This window comes from Cyclospora cayetanensis, unplaced genomic scaffold (genome assembly GCF_002999335.1).
Source record: "Cyclospora cayetanensis isolate NF1_C8 unplaced genomic scaffold, CcayRef3 CcayRef3_contig_15, whole genome shotgun sequence".
In the NCBI taxonomy this organism is placed as follows: domain Eukaryota; phylum Apicomplexa; class Conoidasida; order Eucoccidiorida; family Eimeriidae; genus Cyclospora; species Cyclospora cayetanensis.
The window spans coordinates 294,054-316,375 of record NW_020312092.1 but is presented as its reverse complement, the minus strand read 5'-3'; the positions used below and the strand labels follow the sequence as shown (position 1 = coordinate 316,375).

General features: G+C 53.4%; 4 protein-coding genes across 4 annotated transcripts; 2 read left to right on the top strand and 2 right to left on the bottom strand.

Annotated features, from left to right (window-relative positions):
- Positions 1-1,524: 1,524 nt before the first annotated feature.
- Positions 1,525-4,779, top strand: LOC34617812 (farnesyl pyrophosphate synthase). The gene is made up of 8 exons (XM_026336845.1): positions 1,525-1,566; positions 1,717-1,837; positions 2,423-2,786; positions 3,046-3,359; positions 3,534-3,616; positions 3,846-3,944; positions 4,346-4,500; positions 4,698-4,779. Exons 2-8 carry the CDS (start codon positions 1,717-1,719, stop codon positions 4,777-4,779), a joined length of 1,218 nt encoding a protein of 405 aa, XP_026192630.1. The 5' UTR covers positions 1,525-1,566.
- Positions 4,780-5,204: 425 nt separating this feature from the next.
- Positions 5,205-6,514, bottom strand: LOC34617811 (DNA-directed RNA polymerase II subunit RPB7). The gene is made up of 4 exons (XM_026336844.1): positions 6,387-6,514; positions 6,017-6,137; positions 5,680-5,724; positions 5,205-5,378 (listed from the first exon to the last, which is right to left on the bottom strand). Exons 1-4 carry the CDS (start codon positions 6,512-6,514, stop codon positions 5,205-5,207), a joined length of 468 nt encoding a protein of 155 aa, XP_026192629.1.
- An 887-nt stretch (positions 6,515-7,401) lies between these two features.
- Positions 7,402-12,009, top strand: LOC34617810 (AF4/FMR2 family member 4). The gene is made up of 11 exons (XM_026336843.1): positions 7,402-7,646; positions 7,937-8,054; positions 8,300-8,487; positions 8,604-8,668; positions 8,906-9,273; positions 9,538-10,135; positions 10,211-10,542; positions 10,787-10,867; positions 10,972-11,036; positions 11,192-11,276; positions 11,422-12,009. The coding sequence occupies exons 1-11, from the start codon at positions 7,402-7,404 to the stop codon at positions 12,007-12,009; spliced, it is 2,733 nt and encodes a 910-aa protein (XP_026192628.1).
- A 647-nt stretch (positions 12,010-12,656) lies between these two features.
- On the bottom strand, positions 12,657-15,635 carry LOC34617809. Its single transcript, XM_026336842.1, has 6 exons — positions 15,573-15,635; positions 15,319-15,465; positions 14,120-14,281; positions 13,710-14,019; positions 13,253-13,500; positions 12,657-12,803 (listed from the first exon to the last, which is right to left on the bottom strand). Exons 1-6 carry the CDS (start codon positions 15,633-15,635, stop codon positions 12,657-12,659), a joined length of 1,077 nt encoding a protein of 358 aa, XP_026192627.1.
- Positions 15,636-22,322: the final 6,687 nt, after the last annotated feature.

Here is a 22,322-nt window from a genome sequence, read left to right as displayed (position 1 = left end):
CACCACTGACGAAGTTTTGCCTGCTTCAGGCGGCGGGTTTACTAAGGTGGGAGGACACCCACGCCCTGAATTTAAGCCTGTTTTTGCTTTCTTTAGTTCGGTGCCAAGACTCTATGGAACAAGAGGCTCTATACAGCCCTTCGGTAGTCCTGTTTCACATCTGCAGCAACAAAGGGTGATCCCTACTGCAGTACCAGCCTTTGCAGGCTGGGTCTGCTTTGAGTACCTAAATTAGGCTGCGGTTGTCGCGGTACTGTGGATTGGCCGCGCAGAAGAGAGTCAGCTAGTATGCCCTCCATGATTGAGGAATCGGTTGAGGTGTCTGTCCTGGAGCCCCATGTATGGGGGTCACTTTGCATGAGGTACACCCGATGTTACATAACCCCAGCAGAAGCTAAGGGCAGTTCAAAGGCCTGATTGGTATCTCCGGGCACCACAGCTTATTCAGCGAAGAGAGTGAGGAGAAGAAAGAAGTAGGAAGGATAAGCACAGCAGACCCTGCATCGTGCTTTAAAAAGTATAAGAAGAGATCAATGCAGCGTCAGGGTCTAGCGCGTCGGCTGCGGTCACCTCTACTTGCCCTTATCCACTGGGTTGAATGCATTCAAACGAAGATAAAGTACTCCATATTTGCGTATTACTTGAAAACAATGCAACGGCAACACCAGAGGAGATGACCGATGCAGCGAGATGGCAACCAGCATGGCAGGCTGCATCCAGCTGTTATACACACATGCGGGGCTGTTTCAATCTGCTTGTCTTCAAGGCCTTCCACCAAAAAAGCTATTAACGCGTTAGAGGGTACTCTCTGAGGCCTGCAGCAACGGGTGGACCCCTATTTGAGCATCATCACCCCGCACTCGGCAGTCCATAGGGGGAACCGCCGCGCCTCCCTGATACATGTTCTGCTCGAGACAAAATTCGGACTACAGGGGCTACTCCTTCTATTTCAAATGATCACAGCTTCATTATCTTCTTCAGACTCTCACTTCAAAGGTCCCAAGACAAGCGCCCTTGGAGCCAATCGGCCCGAAGCAAGGTGGCCTTGAGCTACAAGGGCCATTCATGCCCTCCAAGCTCCACTTCACTTTGACTGCATTCTACCCGCAAATGCGAGTGCGGTGCCTGCTCCTCCGCTGCTCCTTCCATGGCGGGGATTTGCAGCATGCGCTCTGGTCTTTCAGGCTTCCTGCAGTGTGCGGCTTCGGGGGGTTCATGAAGAAGCCCCCCATAGGAGGGGCGCTACGGTGTCTCTCCAGCTCGGCTCTCTGTGATGGTCAAGAATTTAGAAGGCCCTATACAGCGGAAATGTTAGCTTTCCCTGAAAGGCGCCTCCGCGTCGCCTTTAGGAGGCCTAGCGAGACGCTTGCGGGATCAGCAGCGGCAATGTCAAAAGACTGCCTCTCAGTAAATAAGTACTCTGTGGAGGCCTCTCGAGGAGTGTCGGGGTATACAGGAGCAGTTCCAGAGGCGGGAAGCTCCTTGAACAATACTTCTCCAGCACCTGATGACGGAGGTGATGTGGTGTATGTCGATACCAAGCGGGATCAACAACGATTCTTGCAAGTCTGTAATAAACTTGCTGCTGTGGCTGCTGCTTCTACTACCCTTACTTCTGCGTCGACCGGTGTTGCTTTTGTTGCTTTCTTCGATGTTGCTCTCGCTGAGGACCACCGTGCTTGAGACAGAGCGGCATTGCGACTTCGGTTGCCACAGATGCTGGAGCCAGTAAAAGAAGCACTTCTCAAGAAAATCACAGAGTGCGCCAAAGAGTCGGAGGCGGATGCCACGTCCCTCATGCAGTACTACGCAAATGTGATCAACTACAACTGCGTGGGTCCGTCTTGACGCTACAAAATTCAGGGTTAAGAGTACATTGGTTTAAGGGAAGTTGTTGGTTGGACAGTTGACGGCAAGTGTTTGATTAAGCTGCCTTGAAATCAACCTCTTAGCTATTCCCTTTACGCCTGAAGGTCACTCGGTACCTTGGCAACCCCTCAGATCCACTGGTAGTACGTGCGCTAGCTGGCTAGCTGCGTAGCTAGCTCGTCGTCTCTCGCCGTCTATAAGCTCCAAGCTATGCTCACGTATTCTCTAAGTGTGCTCTGCCTGTGCTACAACCCCTCTCACTCCGTGTCGAAAGTGCCCCGTGTGGCTGCTGTCTTGTCGATATCGCCCCATCCTGTGCGTTTTGGGACTAGACGGCTTGTGATTCGATCTGTAGATTTACATAGCTCCGTATGCCTTTTTCTGCGAAGGACGGTTGTGCCAATGCTGCGTTCCGAATGTTGCTGCTTTTGTGGTTTCGCTCAGAGCTGCGTGTATCGCCGCCTCAGGCGGGCTGCAGCTACACATACGGTGTTTGCATCCAGGTGTCTTGACGGCACGATGGCTGCGCTTCTTATACGTATTTTGAGTGCAGGCGGAAAGTTGCTTCGGGGGCTGCTGACAGTATACGCGTCCCTGGCTGCCTCTCACGAACTCCAATTTTCAGAGTCTTCCGAATCCAAGATTGGTGCTGCTGCTCAGCAGCCTGCGGACCGAGCAAGTGCAGCAACAGCAGCGTCCAAGGCAGCAGGCGACGTGTGCCTTGAGTCTGCCTTCTCTTCCAGTGTATGCGTGCTGGGGTGGGGGGTCGAGCTCTTACAAGCGGCCTTCCTTGTGGCTGACGATCAGATGGATGGAGCTGAGACGCGCAGAGGGAAACCATGCTGGTTCAGACTGCCGGCAGTAGGGCCCGCTAATGCGATCAATGACTCGTTCTTCCTTGCCTACGCTTTAAACCAGTGAGCAGCATGCGTTTACCGTGTTGCAGAATCCTGCTGCGCTAGGGTGTAGACTTGTGCAACGCCAGCAACGGCGTGTGTATACCCGCATGGCAGCTCTGGCTGCCCCTGGCCCCTCAGCGGAAGGCCCTGTCTAGGAGATTTGCGTGTTTCTTCTCTGATGTCTATGAGCCTCTGTGAATACGCAATTTAGCTGCTGTACGTGCACTTACAACTCGCAGGTGTGCTGGAAGGTCTGTGTGTGAGCTGTTGCCTCCAGAGTTCTCAAGGATTTCATGGGGAACCACTCGGCCTTTGGTGCATGCAGCCAGCTTATACAAGATGTCGCCTTCAAGACGGTGCTAGGTCAGCATCTCGATACCAATGGACAGGTGCACTTGCTGACGGCGCAACAGCACCAGCATCAAGGGCAGCAAGGGCAGCAGCAGCAGGCGCTGCTGTGCGTGCTCCAAGAAGGAGGCCCCGCTGCAGAGAAGGCTCTGCAACAGCTTGCTGCAGCAACACGCAGCAGGCAACAAGCAGCAGCCCGGCTCAAGACAAGCTACTATTCCTTCTGGCTTCCCACGGCCCTAGGTAAAGAGGTGTTCTTCTTAGTTTTCTTGCTGCTGCATGCTGGCCTTTTCAGGCCTCCAATCACAGTTTCTTGGGTCGAGGCTCTTGTTCTTCTGCGTTTTGGCTGGTGGTGTTACCAGCGCCACCATGTCGCTTCCCGCATCAACGCTCGACGAACGCCTCTTTTTTTCTCAGGGCTGCTACACAGCGGTGTTACGGACGCCTCGCTGCTTAGTAAGACGGAAGAAGTCTGCCTCTGCATTGGTGATTACTTTCAAGTAAGCTGAACACCCGCCTGACAAGGAGAGGGCTGGATAGTCTCTCTCATGCTTCTTTCCCTCCTGTGTGCCTCCCTTTGTTCGTTTGCGCCGCTCTCCAGCGTTACTTCCATCCTCCGCTGCCCATACTTGTTTTATGCATGTTTGCTTTCTCACGCTCGCGGCAGCTCCAGCTGCAGCTCCGCTTTTTGAATTGTTTGTCGAAGGGGTGTTGTTCTCGTATGGCCAGGCACAGGACGATTTCCTCGACTGTTTCGGCTCTCCTAAGACTCTTGGTAAAGCCGGCAGCGACATTCGTGAAGGCAAGTGCAGCTGGCCTTTCGCTCAGGTACGGCGCAGAACGAGCAGCGACGCCTGCCAGTGAACCTTTCGGTGTGACGTTAAAAGGTAGTAGCAGCTTGCAGATCTGTGCAAGCCCCTAGCTCGGAGATGCATGCAATTGTAATCGGCTTTTGTGCAGACATTTCTATATGCCTTGTGCCAAGCATGCAGAGCACGATCTGTGCGTCTCTGCTTCTGCTGCGCCCTCTACGTGCTCGTCTTGGCCGCTTTCTACCATCTCCTGAAAGCGTCTCCTGGCATGGAGGTCGTGCTGTGTGTGGTATCTCTCTCGATAGTTCTCCATGTATATACAGGCAAATTCCATACCAAGGGTCATGTTGGCGCCTTTTTCACTGGCATAGAGGAAGACTAGAGCGGGGAGGATTGCTAGCCTCTGTTTCGCTGCAGGCCATTGCCGCTGCAACTCCCAAAGAGGCGGCGGCCCTGCTCGAAGTCTACGGCCAAGCAGAGGGAGAAGATCGCGTTCGCGAGCTGTACATGCACTTGGGAGTGCATACGCGGTTCAAGGAGTATGAACACAAATCAAGAGAGTATATCCTCAGGTCCAGCCTTCGCACAGGCCTCTCTGGAAGCGCACTGGGTTTACGGGCACCCACAGAATATGGACCTCTGCACAGCAGCAGCCCCTCTTCACTTTTCCCTGCTGCTATCTCTTTTGTGTGATGGTTTCTGCTTCGAGTGCACGCCACTCTATGTCGAAGTGAGGCCATTTCCCAACTTTGGGTGTCCGTGCGTTCAGGCGCGTTGAGGGCCTCGAGCACCGCGGGCTGCAAAGTTTCTTCGCTGCGCTGCTGCAGCTCCTGTACCGCAGACTCTATTAGCGCAGCCGGCACCGCTGCCGGCAAACTTTAGCTGGTATCATGAATATGAGGGTAGGGATTAGCTAGCTGGTAGAAGGCTAGATTGTGAAGGGCCGCCGGTCCTCAAACGAGGCTTGCTGCGGGCGCCAACTGTAAGTCTGGAGATTTGTCCAGTATACACAACCCCACCGTACAGCGAATACCCCTGTCTACGCTCTGCAGACAGAAATCTTAGTGACCGCCAAACCAGAGCACAGCGAAAACACTGAGCGCTACAGGAGGCAGATCAACCAGGGCGAAACCCCTCGAACGTCCCTTGGGGTGCAAAAGATAAATCCTCAAGGCCGCACCCCGTCGGCGACGGTGCTCTCCCATCTAGAGAGGGGCAAGCGTTCGTGTTGGATTGTGAGGTGTCCATACGGCTTAAGGCCTCCTCCAAGCTAAGGCTAAGGGGCAACCGCGTCTCGGGGCTCTAAGGGACCCAAGTAATCTGCGTTCGTCGTAGCAACCGCGAAAATCTGCGAGGCCTCGAATCGAACACCCAGAAGCTTCAAGCGAATCTCTCCCCCCGTTCGGAGGGCAAGAGAACCATCTGAGAAACTTGGCATGGCGTCATCCTCCTGCAGCATTGCATCAGCGTTGCACAGCGAGCAAGGCGCACGTGAATACATGCATCTAGAAATTCATATGCATTTCGAAGCACGGGTCCGTAGTAGTTGCTGGGGCCCAGCCTTCTGCTTGCCACTTTGCTTGCTGCCGTGCATATGCTCATCTAGCAGCCAAGCAGGCACGACTCCCCGAGAAGTGCAGGAAAGCAAAGGGGCAGCAGCCGACTGGCTCCGCACGGCACACAGCGAAGTTCTACACATCGCTCGAACTCGGATCTAGTGTTCTAAGGCTCTCAGAGTTTAGCTCATGTACCTGGAACGTGTAAGACGCAGGCAGAGAAGCCCTCGAGACAAACACCTTTAGAGGGCCACACTGCGCGAACAGGCCTAATTTGTTGACGTCGGTAATGACCGCATCCAGGACCTGCAGGTAGCGCACACGTAGAGCCGTCGTCGCCCGTTTGTGTTTTTTCGGAGGTTTTGATACATCAGCAACGCACTTAGACACATGGAAACAGTCTTTGTTTGCATGTTTCGATAGTTTCGGGGGGGGGGCCAGGTGAGAGCAGAGCGCTGTTTCCGGAGGCGAACGGCTGCGAGAGGTCAGCCCCTATCGCCTTATGACGTGTGTCGCCTCATGACCACCTGACCTCTTCCTTGAAAGGCTTGAAAACAATGGCCTGATACTTCGCAGCTACGACTACGAGGCCAGTGGAGTCTTGGATTCTGCCAGGTAAATTTTGGAGCACCCGGATGACGCAGACCACGTATCTGAGCCACCCGACAAACACAGCTAAGGAAACAAATCTCAGAACAGGCTCCGCTTTGCAGCTTACGGAAGTGCTCGCCTCGCGAGAGAAAGAAGGCGCGATCACGCGGCAATGTAGCAACGGAAGGAGGCAGAGGATGCAGACCGCGACGCTTTTGAGGGCCCCCTGGGGAAACCCGCTGCGGGCCAGTTTTCTACACAGAGGGGCACATCGCGGGGCCCCCTAAAGCTACGATGATTCCTCAGCGTACCCAACGCTCTGAAGGCACTTGCCCTCGACCTGCTGACGTAAGAGTGCCTCCACGCTGGCGAGATACTGGGGTCCTAGTTGCGCAGGCCGCAAGGCAACGGACTCCCACCGTTCGATGACGAAAAACATCTTTGAAGCTCAGCGTTTGGTGCTTAGCGGGGAAGAAAAGCCGCGCGAAAGTGCCACAGCCACGCAAAGGGAAGGCGTTAGCAGACACGAGGGTTTGCTGCGGGGGACGGCAAGGCGGCAGCTTAGCCGCTGCCGAGGCCGTTGCTCCCGCAGCCACTAACGCGGAGGCTCCTCCGTAGTATGCGACGGCAGCAGCTTATAAGGAACGCGATCCGCAGTGGCAGCGCCGTGGCTGCAGCAGCGCGCAGAGTGCGTCCCTTCACCGAACAGAGCCAGGGAGCCTTGCATCTGCAGCAGCAGCAGCCTCATCCAGAAGGCTGCACCAGTACCAATAGCGACAGCCGGATCGCACTTTTTATTTTGGGGAAGCGTCACAGCAATCAGTAGCAAGCCCCTCTGGCCGGGATTTGGGGGGCAGCCCATACGACTTCGCGTAGTATGGGGGCCCCCCCTAGGGGCCCCCCTGCCCTCCCTCCCCCCTCACCCACCTCTTTCCCTCCTTCACTATCCTGCCGCCGTTTTCCGTAATTTATTGTGCGTGGGTATGTGTGTCTCGTATTTCAAGAAGCGGAAGAGTCTGCAGCCTCAGCTCGGGCACCGATTCTGCTCCCCCGGTACGCATGGCCCAACAAATCTACCCCAGCTCAAGAAGTCTCGCAATCACGCACTCTCCGACTCTCGAAATCTCGAACTGCTGCCTCAGGAAAGGCCTCCCTCCCTCGAAATCTCGAACTGCTGCCTCAGGAAAGGCCTCCCTCTCCCTCTCCACGTCGGTGCGCGGGGGCAAGACTCCTCCACTACGAGACAAACCCCCGTGCGGTAAGGCCTTGTTGCTGCATGGGGGTTCTCTCCCTCCCCCTCAAGCCAAGCTCTGGAAGAGAGCAGCAATGGCCTCTGCAGCGTGGGGAGGCTCGCGCAATCGAACCAGCGCGGCCTCAGCAACGAACATCGGCAGCAGCAGCACTGCAGCTGCATCCAGCAGCAGCAGCAGCAGCAGCGCCGGAACCAGCAGCGGCGGACTGTGCATCGTTGGAAACGCTTGCCGCTTTGGCATTGCACGCGATGTCGCCGCTGCGACAGACAGCCGCCTAATCAAGATCGATGTGGAAGGCGAAGAGGTCCTAGTGGACCGGTAAGCGGATACAGACACACACAGCCTCCCTGCTATATATTTTCCGTGAACCATCGGCTCTGTAGAGCAGCTGCACCCTCTGACGCTGCAACACACACACCTTCTCGGGAAATCAAGCTCTCCGATTCTCGAGGCCGCTCACGCGAAGCTCCTTCGAGGCTGCGTGAGGCCTCCCGCGGCTCCCGCTGATGCTCAGCATACCTGCGAATTGCGGTATTTTGCTGCTCCCTAATGCTGCGACCTGCTGCAACGCGGCGCTTTCTCGTCTTCGCTGCATGCTGCACGTGCAGATACGACGTGCGGCTCTTATTGGGGAATATCGGCCCCTTCATCCATCAAAACTGCAGTGAAGAGCGGCGCCTTACTGCACTGCAGGAGACTCGCGAGATAGAAGAGATGCGCTATGAGGTAAGGATACTCGTTCCATAAACGGCCGCCTCGGAGGCAGACTCTGAGCTCTCTTTCTCTCTCTCTCGCTCAAAGGCATCTCGATGCGGCAGAAGGAGCATCGGCAGTCGTTAGACTAATTCTTTCAGCGTCTAGGGCTGTCTTTTTTGCCGGAGGTTATGACTCCCGAATCGATGCCAAGCACACACGTTCCCCCTTCCCCGATAGCAGTTCCACTGCTACTGCATCCGTGTGCACGCCTACAGGACCTTCCACGCCGCGCGGCCTTCTCAGACGATTTGCCCTCTGTGCAGCAGCAGCAGGAGCAGCAACAGTGGACGCCGACTTTGGAGCAGCAGCAGCAGCAACACCATCACCAGCAAAAAAAGAAGCAGCGAGCTGGCAACGCAGCCGTAGCTGCGGCTGCGGCAAACCGAGACGCGGCTCCAGAGCGGTAAGAGGCCGTGAGACGTGTGTGCAGCAATTCGGTATGCGTTTCCTACGCCTTCACATTTGAGGATTGTGGTGGCGTTTGAGGAATCAGAGTTTTCTTGCACGTTTGATGCTTAGGGAAGGGCCGGATTATACTGCGGTTCCTCCACCAGAGGCGCTGGATCAGTCTGACAACGCGCCAGGTGAGCTGATTTTGCGTCTGTCTTCGAAACGCCAGTCACTCTTGTTGAGGCTTCCTTGTTGATTGCGTCTGCTGGGGTGAAGGTCGCTTGGCTGCCCTTTTCGCAGCTCTGGGGGGCCTTGCTGCTGCTTTTTCCCGTCTCTTCACTGTGGCGCTGGCCGCGAGGGATGTACGCTGTGCTGTATTCAAAATGCTGCCGCTGCGCTGCGCCTGCGCAATGCAGCAGCAGCAACAACAGCACCAGCAGCAGCAGCAGGCATGGCGACTGCTGCCGCTTCCTCCCCCCTAGAGCCCTTCGAAGAAGCCTCGACAGCGGAGGCAGCAACCACAGACGAATCAAGACTGGAGGAGGCCACCCCCCCTGGCAGAGGCGGCAGTGTGTCTGCTGCCATTGCAGAGCACCGCGAAACAGACGACGAGCAGCAGCAACAACAGCACCAGCAGCAACAACAGCAGCAAAATTCCCAGCAGCAACCGCAGCAGCGGCACCAGCAGGAGGACGAGTGCTTCGTGCCTCCCTTTCCAGACTTGCCCGCAGAGCTGCGCCTCCCTGAAAACCTCAGGGAGTACTTAGTCGTTGAACGGACGGCGCACTTTGTGCGCGAGGTAAGTCTTCGCTGAGGCAGGCTTGCTGGAGTGTGTCTCGCAGCGGGCCTGTGGTTTTCCGCAGCAGCAGCAGGGTGGTCTTCTGTGTGCCTTTCCAAGCAGCACGTGTGGCCCTCTTTTGCGTTTTTTTGCGCAACTGCTAAAGGGAAGTCGGCGCTGCTGCGAGGCTCTTTGCTGCGTTCCCTGCGGTGCTCTATGTATCATCTTTTTGGCTGCTACCCGTCCCTCCTTCTCTCGCGGTGTGGGGTCTCCGTGTTGGCTTAGGAGGGCGAACGTATGGAATTCCGCTTGCTGCTAGACAAAGAGCGCCGGCTGCCTTTTCTCGCAGTTGGCCATCGCCTGCATCCTTTCTACGTCTGGATGAAGCAGCAGGGTCACTCGCTTGTTGCACGAAGCGCCGAACTGCTGCCCCCGCGCATCCGAGCGCTGCTGCAGTTTGCGTACTCTCTTAAACCCGCGAGTAGCCGCCAGCAGGAGCAGCAGAAAGAGGCAGGAGAAGGGCAGTCAGCAGCACAGGAAGTGAGAGGAACGGAGCAACAGCAAACGCAGCAACAGCAGCAAGAGAAAAATCAGCAAGAGAAAAATCAGCAAGAGAAAAGTCAGCTTGATGGAGGGCTTGGGCTGCTGCTATCGTACGGCAGTGATGAGGAAGAGGAGGACGCAGTCGATCTACAGCAGGAGCAAGAGTCGCAACCGGAGAGTAAGCAGCCAAGAGAAGCGATTTCGCAGCAGCCGCAGCAGCAGCAGCAGGAGGAGAAGCAGTCGGTGTCGCAAAAAGGAGGAGGGAACGAGCAGCTTGTATTTCCAGTACCGCCAAAGAAACGGCCTCCTCCTTCTCCTCCGCCATCGCGGCATCCAGCGGATGCAAAGGCAGGGCAGTGTCTTACGTCTGCTACTGCCACTGCAGAAGCGGATCTCCTTCTTTCTGCACTGCTGCCGCCTCCGCCAGCAGCTAAGGAAGCCTCAGATGCAGCTCCATCCCCAGCTCGGCCAGACGAGGAAGGAGGACACGCGGGGGAGGATGAGGGTGACGACTCGGGAGAAGAAGAAGGCACGAGCAACAGCAGCAGCAGCAATCCGAAAGACTTAACTGCCATTTGGCGGTCTCTGCGGCTGACACGCTTTTCTCTCAAGAAACCAAAGCGGGGAGCAGGCCCGTCCACAGAGCGAGATGTTCAGATGGATGCAGAAGATATCGATGCAATGATGGAAGCTCTCCCTCAGAAACCTCCCTGGGCTCTTCCAAATGCGAAGCTTGGCCTCTCTAAGGTGCGTTCGAATGCGGGGAAGATGCATTTTCTCCCGCGCGCGGGGTGTGTGCCAGACACGCTTCTTTCTTGCTTCTGCAACTCCTAAGGGGGAAGGGCCAGGAGAGCTTCGTGGAAGGGGACTGCCCTTGTTGAAATCTTTTCTTCTGTTGAGCTTTTGCACGCTGACGATGATGAGCCACCCTGCAGGGGTCCTACCGAATGTCTCGCGTTTTGGGAGGCGTCCGCCGGCTCCTTGTGCGCAGGCATCGGCGGTGTCCGTACAGCAACTTGGGCACGCTCTTCTCTCCGTTGGTGACGTTTCGCTCGTGAAGCACGCTACAACGGCAAGTTTAGAAAGCTGGCTAAGACGCGCTTTAGCAAGGCTCAAGATCTAGTGGGCGGGTTGAGAATGGAGGCTTTGGGGTTTCCTGCGGCTGTGCTGCTGCAGTACGAAGATGACGCCTCCACGTTTCCGTTCCTTAGGCCCTCCTCCATGGACCTTCGATACTTCCGGTGAGACACACGTTTCGCAGTAGGCACATTGTGCCAACAGAGCGAGCCTCCAGTTTCACCCTCATCACCCTCCCTTACCACTAACAGTGGCGCGATGACGCACACCCGAAGGGGAGAGAGGCGGCTGGTGGGTATGCGGCGAACGGGGTACTCAGGTATGTGCTGAAGTGTGTTGAGGCCGAAATCCAGAAAGAAGGCTTTGTAAAGCCGCAGCCTCTCCCAGGACCAACGCACAACTTCGTACGCCACTCTTAAAACTTCCATTCTTTAAACACTGTATATAGGCGGCGTTTTTTTTTGACAAATGAGGCCTTCTAGTTTAGTCTTTGGCCTCCGTATGGGTGCGCCATGAGCCTGCCAAGTGTCATACGCGTTGCTGCTGCAGGCTCGCAGCTTCCTCGCGCGTCTGCAGCTCAATCACCACCTCCAGCAGCGGAAGCAGCAACTGCTGCTAGAATGCAGGCGGCTCTCTGAGAAGACGCCAGAAACACCGGGCATGGGGTACCTTGAAACAGTAGAAGCAGCAGCTGCTGCTGCGGCCGCTGCAGACAAGAAGAACAGCGCTTCGGAGGATGCAGCCGCAGCAGCGAACGAAACAGCGCCAACACAAGACACTACTGCGAGAGCAGAAACAGCCGATGCTGCCTTAGCAGCACCACCAGCAGCAGGCACAGCAGCACCGGATGCTACAAGTGCCGCTTACTTTGCTACAGGGCAGAGTCAGGTGTCTCCCGAGACGGCTGCGCAGCTGCAGGTGTTGTTGCAGCAGATGGCAGCAGCTAGTGCCGCGGATGACGCAGCCACCTACATGGCATGTTACTCTGCGTATTGCTACGCGCTTTCTGGTCTCTCTCCCGAAGCAGCAGCAGCGACAGCAGCAGCGGCGGCAGCGGCAACAGCAGCAGCAGTGGAGAGTACAGCAGCAACTACGCCTGAGGCAGGCCAGGCCGGTCCGCACCACACCTCTTGCTAAGGGAATACTAGGGTTTTTTCAAGGGTATCGCAACCAAGCGCCGCAGGGTGAGCACGCATTGTCGGGCGGCATTCAGTGTGGAAGCTCTTGACTGTATGGGAGAAAAACCGTTCTAGGATGGCGGCATAGAGCTCAAGAAGGCGAAAGGCTCGTCAGGAGAACATGCAAGTAGCTCCATAGATCGAATTATCAGAGGGGTCAACAAAAGGGAAAAGAGGTCCCCTGGGATCTCCTACAAGACAGCTTTTAGCGGAAATACTTTGGTTGTTGCCTACGTTTTGAGTTCCTGTGGCGGTACTCCTAGGCGTGGTTTTTAACGGGCGAGGCGACCCAGCCACACATTTTCAACCAGACACTGCACGATGCACCCTTGTGGAGCACCTGCTCGCTTTGTTAGCGTCTAAAGGTAGGTCTACGGGAACAGTCGAGTCACTCTATGCAAGACCGGTCGCGCCACATGCCACGAGTAGGCCTCCTTTTTCGATGCGCCTCTTGTTGTTTCGACGGGGGCCGCTGGGAATGCTGCTGCGACGTCCCACTAGTTTTTTAGCGCCTATGCTGTCACTTTGAACGTAACGACCTCGATGTAGCGCCCATGTGCGGACACTGTAAACACATTGCCCGTAGTCTGCTTTCTGCCTCGTCTACTAGTGCTTTGTTGCTGGAGATATTGCCTCCCCTGCTCCCACCAGTTTTACAAGGCGACGATCGACAAAGGGCTCCTCGGGAATTAAAGACTCCCAAACCCTCCGCCGGGCATAAAGCAAGTCGCCAAAAGCCTCTGCCGCGGCCAGCTACAGACGCATGCAGGAACAGTGGCAGAGCACCTGCGCTTGTTTGCTCTTTCTGGGGTGCAAGGCCGTGCGTCAGTGAAACCCTGTGCATGGCAGATACATACCTGTTCTTCCACTGTAATGGGCGCATGGTCGAGCTGCAGCAGCTGGGGCAGCATGTGGACGCAGTGCAGCCGCCAGTGGGGGAAGCAGGTAATCGGTCCTGGAGACAGCTGGAGGCGCTGCAGGGCCTCAGCGGTTCTCAGCCCTGCAAGTTGCTGTGGCACTTTGAGCTCCGGATTCAGTTGCACATGCAGCTCGCGCAGAAAAGGAGTTCGCCTCAGGCCCAGGGGATCCAGAGACTCCAGCTTATTCCCCTAAGGTTTAAGACACGCACATCCTCAGCGTGACAGTCAGGTGCAATAGAAACTCAAGCCCTTGAGTGGACACCTTTAGACTTGTTGACAAACCTCGGCGTGCAGCACTACTACATTGGGCGCTCCTTGGATGCCTTGGAGATTTGTGAGTAGGTTGTTGCTGGCATTTAAGGTGTCTAGACACTTCAAGTAAGGTAGGGGCTCGAGCGAGGATATGTTGTTGCCTCCTATGTCCAGCTCCCGCAACAAACTGTTGCTGCTCAAATTGCCGGTAGCCAGTGATGCCAGCCGGTTGCCTCCAAGCAGCAAAACCCGCAGACGGCCGTTGAACTGCCAGTCACCTTGCAACAGCAATCACAATTCCCAAAGGCGAAATGCCATCCCGAAAATATCTGATGTAACAAAATTGCATCAATAAACCGTGAGCACACTACCCAAGCCTATGCCCTGTCTCTACTTCCACCTCTTAACCGTCACGTTTCCCGGCGGGTGCGCAGTAGGCCTTTAGGACCCTAGACCACGTGCCACACCCCTGAGCTACCGTCTTCACCTAATTCTTCGATGTGATTATTCCGGAGGTCTGCAGTCTGGAGTTTTGTGTTGGCGGAGAGTTCTGCTGCACTCTTGAGTAGGTTATTTCTGGCGTTGAGGTGCACAAGGTTTGCGGCAAGCCTCACAGGATAAAGACACTCCAGCTTGTTGTTCGAGACGTCGAGGCAGAGTAACTTGCTAAAGTCGCACACTAACAGCAGCTGGGAGAGACCACGGCTAGACAACGAGAGAGACACGCAACACAGACGGCCATCAGAAGGAATCTTCTGCAGCTGGCTTAGGCCGTCCTTAAGGAATGCAGCACTCTGCTCCGGAGAAGGGAACTGCAGAGGCGAAAAGATAAACAAGTTGTCGTCAATATTACAAACAGCACCAATAACGTCGTGATGCTGTGCATTATCCTTTTACCTCATTAGGCGCCGGAGGCATTCTAAAATATGTCTTTAAAGCGGAAAGGGCCCCCGTTCGTCCTCTTGCAAGTGCCTTTATAGCCCGCACTAGCGGTTGGACGCAGGAGGAGCCCTTTTGTACAAGGTCCGGTTTCAAAGCGCCTATGGAGCGAGCATCCGTCTACAAAGTTTATGCTAGGATTTCTGTGAGTGTTCCATGATTCAGGCTGTGCTTTAATCCTTGTCTAATGCGTGTATATGGTCGATTACCGCCTCCTGCCCGTTGCTATAGTGGCTGCAAAGGCTTTTGTGCCTGTTAGCGTCTAGCACCCCCTCAAATGGGGAAAGCAGCAGCGAAATGATCAGTTGGGAGAGGCAGTAACATAAGCTCTGCCGCACGCGTAATGCCTGTTCCTTTGCTTTTGTGCGTGTGCAATTTTCCCTTTGGACTAGACATCTGCAGGGGTGGCTGCTGATGGCTCGGTTCCGTGCTCGATTACTTGCTGGGCTCAAAGCCATCAGTGTTCTAAGAATGTACGCTCGACAGACTGCCTAGCAAGTGGGTGAAGCAGGGTAGTCTAGAATGTCGTTCATTAAGTAAGCAGACACGGGAAGTTTACAAGCGAGCGAATTGCAGTAGGTACATTCCTTGCAGAAAGCAGCTAGCGATAAGAAAGGGAAGTGCAGCTCAAAAAGCCGGAAAAATCCTTCTAGCTACGGAGCAGGAAGGGTCATGACACAGATTCTCTGGGGGGACGTAGCAGAAGCTTCACGCTGATGACATGGACTGAGATTGCTGGGGATCTCGGGGGAGGGGGGGCAATCTGTAGACTGAGTGCAGGCATTCACTCTTCACCTTTTCCTTCCCTTTAGTTCTTATGAATTACGGGTCACGTTATGGAGATAAACTAACTTGGCCATCTTCTGCCGTAGGTGACCGCTGCAGCGGCGGATTGGCGACGTCTGTCGTCATCGTTTCTGTTTTCGTACATCCGAGGAATGAAAGAGCCAATGAAGCAAAAATTATGTGCGCTTAATAATTCACTAGGGTGAAATTCAATGTTAGTCATGCAGAGGGAGCGAAAGGGGAGAGAGATGCAACAGTCTGCGCAAAAACCACTCCCGGGCTGCAGTGGGGGAGGGAGAGACGAAACCGTGGTGTCTCCCTCGGTGATCGACCATCGGCCAATTCATTGTTTGATCTCCCCTACTCACAACCTTCCAAATCGCCTTACTGATAGTTGCAGTTTTGGGGGCTGGTAATAGCCAATATGTGCATAGATCATCAACAGGGACTGGCGCGTTTTGTATACACTCAAAAAAGGAATATTCCGTGGCTTCCCTAGTGCGATTCCTTGCAATACTCTACGTTTGTTTGCTCTGTAAGTCTTGGGCCCTTGTTAAAACAACCTTCTCTGCATCGTCGCCATCTATGTTTTTTACTACCCGACAATCCTGCCTGGGTGCTCTACCGTTTCTAAAAAGGTACAGGCATGCACGTCGGTTGCTTGCATTTGTTTACAGCAAAAGCCCATCGTATGGATACAACAGGGCTTAGATGTCTGGTTTTTCGCTCAGGAAGCGACAGAAGGACAGTGATGAAATGCACATGCAGCACACCCACCGTTTCGGCGTGGTTGCTTGTGTTTTAGCGCAGTATCTACTCCAAAAGGCCTGCTGCTGCTTATTGGCTCAGTTCGCTATTCATCTCTGCAGCTCAAAGTCCGCAACTAAAGCCAGCACTTAGCAAAGACTTCACAGGCGTATCGCCTGCCCCGAATGTAGTAGCATCGAGTGACCACCTTCGCAGATCCGGGGGGTGCCCCGACTTCTTCCTGTTTAGCACTCCAAATTGAGAGCATGCAGTCGAAATACTAAGCAGTAGATCCCTCCTCCCCTTTTATTCCCCTAGTTCCACCCTCTATTCCTTCATTCCGTCAATTGGCTATCCGCACTCGGGCTGCTTTGCGGCTGGGGCCCTACGTCTGATAACTCGTCCAAGCCTACACGCTGCGAGCCTAGATGAGGCCTTCCAGAGGTCTTTGTGGGACTGAGCAAAAATTCAGCGGAATGGCCATACGTCCTCGATCGCTGGATAAATGTTCCTGTTCCAGGACCTCGATGCAGCGACCCAGGTTGCTTGAGTGGCGGTGAACCCTCCGCCACTGCGAATTCTTGTTTGAAGGGGTCTACTGCCGGCGGAGAACCCTCTTTTTCCATGTCTACCGCACCCCATTCATAAAACACCTCGTCATGGAAAGATTCTGGGGGAGAGAGTGAACCCAAAGGCGCCCTCAAATCATGGAGTTGGAGAGCTCGGTTCTTGACAACATCCGCGAGGTCTCCCAGGGCTGCCTCCTGCGAATGAAGCATTTGTTCCATTCGTTGCTTCAGTTGCCAAAACACCCAACATACTGTAAGGGTGTTAAGCGTAAGCAGCAACAGCATCCAGCAGCTGTTGCTGCTTGGCCGAGCGCCCTGTCTTCCCTTCACGTGTGTCTGAAGCTCTCCCAGCGATTCAGTGAAGTAGAGGGGAGGTTCAATTGGAAGCCCCCCTTCTAGTATACGTGGAGGAGATTGCGCATTCAACCCAACGCTGTTATCCTGCCATTCCACCGATATAGCAGGAGAGGCCACCACTGGAGCCTTTGGCACCGTCGTAGCCGGTGGAGGCCAAGGCTCTATGAGTCCTCTATCCCGGTCCTCTGCATCTGTCTCCTTCTGAGCTACCAGCATCATGGCGACTTCTGATGGTGTCAATGAGCGGGCAACCGCAAGGGACGAAATGAGCGAGGGAAGACTCTCCTCAGATGCCCATTCTTTAGGGGGTAGAATTGTTGCTCCATACCAAAGCCGCAGTCCAAGCCTCTACAAAGCAGCTTAAACCATAGGTTCTGAAGCTTGTGGATAGCTTGTTACAAGGATCTTTCGAGCCAATACCGCTTTGGTCGCCGAGCTCAGGCTGAAGGACAAAGAGAACTGGCCGTCGGCGGAAGACTTGAACGCCCTGACTCGCTTTGTGCCCGAGGACTCCGCAATACAAGGGAGCGAAGGCTGCGATTCTCTGCGAGGAGGATCAATAAAAGAAAGCGGGAAAAGGAGGGTCAGAGCGGAAGCAGCCACGAGCTCGGCCGGGGGAGAAAGGAGGGACATCCGCCTCCCACAAAGGAGATACGCTGTCGGCAGTTGGAATCAGAAGCCCTAGCTAGATCTTATTCCTTACGGCCATACAAAGCCCCTAATGGTGAAAAGAGGTTTGCTCTGGGACGTGAAAGAAGAACCGCAGGGGGAAGGTGATCCAATGTTGACCTTGCTATTAGAAGAGCATCTTCGGAGAAGGAACAGAGGCTTAAGAGAAAGCCAAAACTTTGAAAAAAAGTATCAAAACTATAAATCAACCGGAATTGAGGGGTTAAACTTGCCGAGGGGTACCTATGGAGGGCGCTGCCATGGATGCCCTGGGGGGGCCCTGTCTCCTTCAGGCCTCCGGCTGATTCTTGTAGCGAGCCAGTTCTTTTCTAAGCGGCGCAACCATATTCAGTATAAGCCCTTCGAGCTGTAGAGCTCTCACGGTCGTGGTTTGGAGCCAGCTGATCAAAGTCCATGCTCTGAGCTGGGTTCACATCTCACAGGATCTGTCCTGATCTACAAGATAGTAAAACCCTCTCAAGGATTCCCTTCTTATGCCTAGCGAGTTACAAGTCATAATCTGGAGCTTGGGCTCTGGGAGTAGGTGGTATACTATCTCCGTTGCTTCTGGAAACCTGACATCTCCCTGGGGCAGAACTACCCAGATCTGAAGAGCAAGGCACTCTAGGCACATCAGTCCCCTCAGCTAGTGTCCATGAGCCAGCTCCACAAGTCTTAATCATGTACTTAACGACCATTTAAATCTAATTACAAGAGCTAATTTGGGAGAGTGAGAGATGCAAAGTTGTGACTCTGCGTCTGGTATCTGTGCTCAATAGCTGGGGCACTTAGACAATATGAAATCTTTTCCTGCTTCTGTCCAGTTCTTCCACGTAGCTAATGTGTATTACTGCTTAGCTTTTGTGCTAATGGAGCGCGGTCTAGCTGTTTGTGCATAGCAGCTTACTCCCTATGCGCAGCTTGGCGTTCCTCGCTGCCTGCAACGGGCAAAGCAACACGTAAGCGCTTCCTGCCAGGCTCGTTATATTAAATTGAGAGTGAGCAAGGAATCCACTACTTGGTTTGCCTGTTCGTCTTGATTTTCGCAGAGTAGTGTCAGCTCGCTACATCACGATGCACTGTTGGGTGCGCTAGTGCTAGACGCTGCGCAGCTAGTTGTGAGTGTTCAGAGTTCTAAAAAAGGTACAGCTGTGCGCACTCTAGCGGTTAGACTCCCCTCGTACCGAGATCGCGAAAACTAAGGGTAAGGATGGGCGGGAAATCATTCGGAAAGACACTTAATAGCTTTATATCATGTTTATGTTTAGTCTTTAGTGAAGTGCCTCCCTCCCAAGACCTTGCATGGAGTGTTTCAGGAGAACGTGCCGAAGGAACTTTAGGCCTCGCTTCTACTGTAAGAAAGCGGGGTCACACAATACTGGAATTCATGCGCATACAAAAGGTCAAAGAACTTGAGCAACGGGATTTGGGTCTGGCGAAATTGGTTGCTGGGCAGGTAAAGAGGGCTCAAAGAAAGGGTAAACCCACCCGCGAGTTGTGGAACAATAAATGGGAGCGTAGGGTATATGGCCAAATATGGAGGCCAAAAAACGGGGTGAATCCTGCGCCCACGTTAGCTCACACTAAAGGTTGAGAATTGCCAACTTTGCTTAAAACTGAGTGACAAGTGGATCCGCAATTCGCGGGCATGATGTAAAAAGACAATCTGCCTGTGTACCCGGCAGCGCCGTCCGTGAAATCCAGGGTTGCTGATCAGTGACAAAATTCACGGTGGTTCAAAACTATTTCAAGTTGGAATTTGGGCCTTATCAGACTGGTCCGTTACTTGTATACTGGACCAGTGCGCCATTGTGCAATCCTCAGTATGCATTTAGGGACTTTCGAGAAGGGGCGCATAGGCCTCAGCTGCGCCCTCTCAAAGTTAGCGTGCTGGGAAGCGCTAAGAAGAAGCAGAGTTTGGTCTCAGCAATGCTCAGCTAATCTGTGGTGAGCTGAGTGGAGTCAGTGCGTCAGCAAGGTAGGGGAGAGTCATTCTGCCGCCGGTAGTGCAGTAAGAAAAGAGGGTTCTGAGCATGTATCCGGTCTTATGGGCTCTGCAATAAGTTTTTCATTGATTCTGCTGAAATTTCAGCCGACGAACAGGTGGAATGGGAAATATCAAGGGAAATTCACAGATGTACTAAATAGTGAAAAACTGCCAGCAGGTTTATCACTTGTCAGTTGCCGATCAACCCGTAATGAACTAATCCCTGGGTCAACTCTAGGCTGATGCGAGGAATCGAAAGCCTCCGCAGCATGAAGAGCAGCTTAAGTGGCAGCCGGATTTATTGCCGCAAAGGGGCACAATGCAGGAATAGGTCAGCACATTTGAGCATAACGCACTGTTGGTGCCAAAAAGAAAGGAAAGTGTTGCATGTGCTTTAAGTTTAAGCACTGGTACAAGATCAATGCCAAGCAATAGCTGCTCGTGCCTAATACTGGTGGAGTTTTTGACAGGTTACACGGAGAGACACTCCGGTCCGCATTGGATTCCACATACACTTCTTTACAAAACGCCGTTCACCCTGGTGACAGGCACACAAACGGCGTTATATACTCGCACTGGTAAGCTTACGCATATTTGCATGCTGTTACACTTGTCGAGTGCCCAGCCAAAATGCAAAGGCAATGGACTCAGACGCTTTAATGGCCTTATCAACGAGAATCGTATGACTCTCTCACCCGAAATATCTAAAACCAGCACCAAAATCTATGGCATGCGCTTGAGCGGCCGCGGGGCGAGCAGTATTGTGCGAAGGCATGCAGGTGCTCGTTTTCAAGAGGGCAATCAACTTCCTGTCATTTCGCGCTTGGCTCTATAAAATGAGCCAGATCCGGCAAAATTTGAAGCAATCAATGGCCTCTATCGCCAGGTACAGGTAGGAAAAGCGCGAGGTTTTATGCGGGCTTGCATCTTATTACCCATATTTGCTTCCTCGTTTTGCTCGGGTTGATGCTTTCTTGACTAAACTACCTAATAGAATGCAGCGTGGGATTCCGTCAGAGAAGGCTCATGCGGCAGCAGGAAAGCTCGTGGGCTGCCATACAACTCCTTCGGTACTTTTAAAGCCTTTCTACTAGTACCATATCTTCCTAGCAACAAAAGCTACAGGTGCTCTCTCTCCCAATAGCTACAAACTGTCCAGTGCATAAAATCATTGCGTATTATTCTCATTGCTTCAAAGAAGCCGAGCAGCGGTATTCCCTACAAGGAGAAGACCACATGCGGCATCCCTTGTGAGAAGTATTCGGGACACTGATAATTCTAGCCCTCTTAGCTGGTTTGAATGCCTCCTACTGCACGACTCCACGGTGAAATAGATGAGGGGCACCTACAACAAGGGCGCAAATGTGCTCTTTCGATGCCTCAGCGATTCACGATTGTGCGGGGCGACCGCTCTTGTTTAAGATGGTTCACGGATTATCTCAGAATTTTGTGAGGCGTGTGTATTTGGCACACACACATCCGCAACTATCGCCATATTCATAATGACGAAAGGCTGAGGCATTAGCGGCTAAAGGTTGGCCTGCTGATGTTCAGAGCATAGCGAGGATTCCACCTGTCGAACGTTCCATCTGCACGCTGCATTGCCGCTCGCGAAATGCTATTGGCAATGTTCTTGCGGGCAATAGTTGGATGCACACCAGTGTTGAAGAGCTCTCACGGTCTTTCTGACGGACTGGGATGTGTCGTGCGACAGATGAGTATGCATCGTTATGTTCCCGTCGTCAGCAGCCGAAACTGTGCATATCTGCTGGATCCGTACTTCTGCAAGGCCTTCTAGACTTTCAAAGAATTTAAGTTCCGCTGGCCATGAACTGTATTGTCGGAATGCCAGAAGTCAAGGGCCGGAACAGCATCTACATCGTTATTGGTAGACTTAGCGAATAATTCGACTTTCTCCCTTGCTTCAGCTTTGTCGTGGTTAATGATATTGCCCACTCATGTATGAATGCCCCACAGAATTCCCTAAAGCAGCGAAGCCTACAAGTTTCCAAAGTTCGTTAGTGCATTTTGGCGTGCGTTTAGGTTCTGCATACAAATCGACTACAATGTGACCAGTACGAGCCATTCCGAGCCAGATGGGCAACCGGAGTACATGACTGTAGGCATCCGCAGTATTTGCGACTCTGTGCTAACAAAAGCTCAATTCTTTGGTCAAATTATCTTCCCTGTGCTTAGAGCTTTTATCTTACACCAGCAAACTAGTGTATTCGTTGCACTCCCGCATCCTTGCTCTGCATTAAGGAACTGTTCTCGGATGTAAGCCCAAAACCTAGTGGCCCAGAATCAGAAGCCACCCTTGGCGAAGGGGTAGCAAGAAACCAGCTGCCTAGTGCATGCCAATGCATGCACACAGATCAAGAAAGAATTGCATGGATTTCGGATAAGGGGCTGTTTGCTGCGATCTACAACATACATGTTTAATCCTAATAAGCCGACAAATATTACGAGGTCCACCAGAAGGTGAGCCAAAGAAGAAACTGATCGCAGGCCGGCTAGGAGCATCTGCAATTTTCTCACAAATTACTGGCCTTTATTACTGTTTCGGCTGCCCTATAGGGTGGGCGTGCGACATCGCCATCAATACTGGCCTTTTAAGATCTTGAAAAACTCACCAAAGGTTTTCGGCTCCCTGTGAATTCTTCACCTCCACGCTAGTCACTTGCTTAGCAAAGTCAGCAAAGTGCTGGATGCTGAGACTATCAAGTGCCAAGGGCACACTAGAAAGGATATTTTAGGGAATCGTCGTTGGAAATACCAGCCTCAGTGAGTGAAGGAGGAGCAGTCGCAGTCTATCTGCCTTAGAGGGAATTCGCACTTCTTTTGGGCTCACAGTGCCATTCTCCATGGACAGAGATTCTCGCGGCCCTTTCTAATTATCATTTCTAAGCGCATGCTCTGCCTGAAATAGTTGACTCAACCCAAGATAGTTCTTCCAAAGGTTGGAAGTTACTGCTGGCAAGGTGTCCTGTACACTCAGATCTATGCTCAGTCACTGTAAGGTATCTTGTCCTTAGACTTTGCCATT

Coding starts and splice junctions, on each gene's coding strand:
- LOC34617811 (XM_026336844.1), bottom strand. CDS start 6,514: ATGTTTTTCGTCATCGAACGGTGGGAGTCCGTTGCCTTGCGGCCTGCG. Junction 5,725..6,016: donor TCAAGCCTTTCAAGGAAGAG/GTCAGGTGGTCA, acceptor GGCCCTCTAAAG/GTGTTTGTCTCGAGGGCTTC. Junction 5,379..5,679: donor CTGCGTCTTACACGTTCCAG/GTACATGAGCTA, acceptor GCAATGCTGCAG/GAGGATGACGCCATGCCAAG.
- LOC34617809 (XM_026336842.1), bottom strand. CDS start 15,635: ATGGGCTTTTGCTGTAAACAAATGCAAGCAACCGACGTGCATGCCTGT. Junction 14,020..14,119: donor TGCCTCCGGCGCCTAATGAG/GTAAAAGGATAA, acceptor CCTTCTCCGGAG/CAGAGTGCTGCATTCCTTAA. Junction 12,804..13,252: donor TAGTAGTGCTGCACGCCGAG/GTTTGTCAACAA, acceptor ATGCGTCTGTAG/CTGGCCGCGGCAGAGGCTTT.
- LOC34617810 (XM_026336843.1), top strand. CDS start 7,402: ATGGCCTCTGCAGCGTGGGGAGGCTCGCGCAATCGAACCAGCGCGGCC. Junction 8,488..8,603: donor CGAGACGCGGCTCCAGAGCG/GTAAGAGGCCGT, acceptor TTTGATGCTTAG/GGAAGGGCCGGATTATACTG. Junction 10,868..10,971: donor TCGTGAAGCACGCTACAACG/GCAAGTTTAGAA, acceptor GTGCTGCTGCAG/TACGAAGATGACGCCTCCAC.
- LOC34617812 (XM_026336845.1), top strand. CDS start 1,717: ATGCTGGAGCCAGTAAAAGAAGCACTTCTCAAGAAAATCACAGAGTGC. Junction 3,360..3,533: donor CTGGCTTCCCACGGCCCTAG/GTAAAGAGGTGT, acceptor TTTTTTTCTCAG/GGCTGCTACACAGCGGTGTT. Junction 3,945..4,345: donor GCAGCTGGCCTTTCGCTCAG/GTACGGCGCAGA, acceptor GTTTCGCTGCAG/GCCATTGCCGCTGCAACTCC.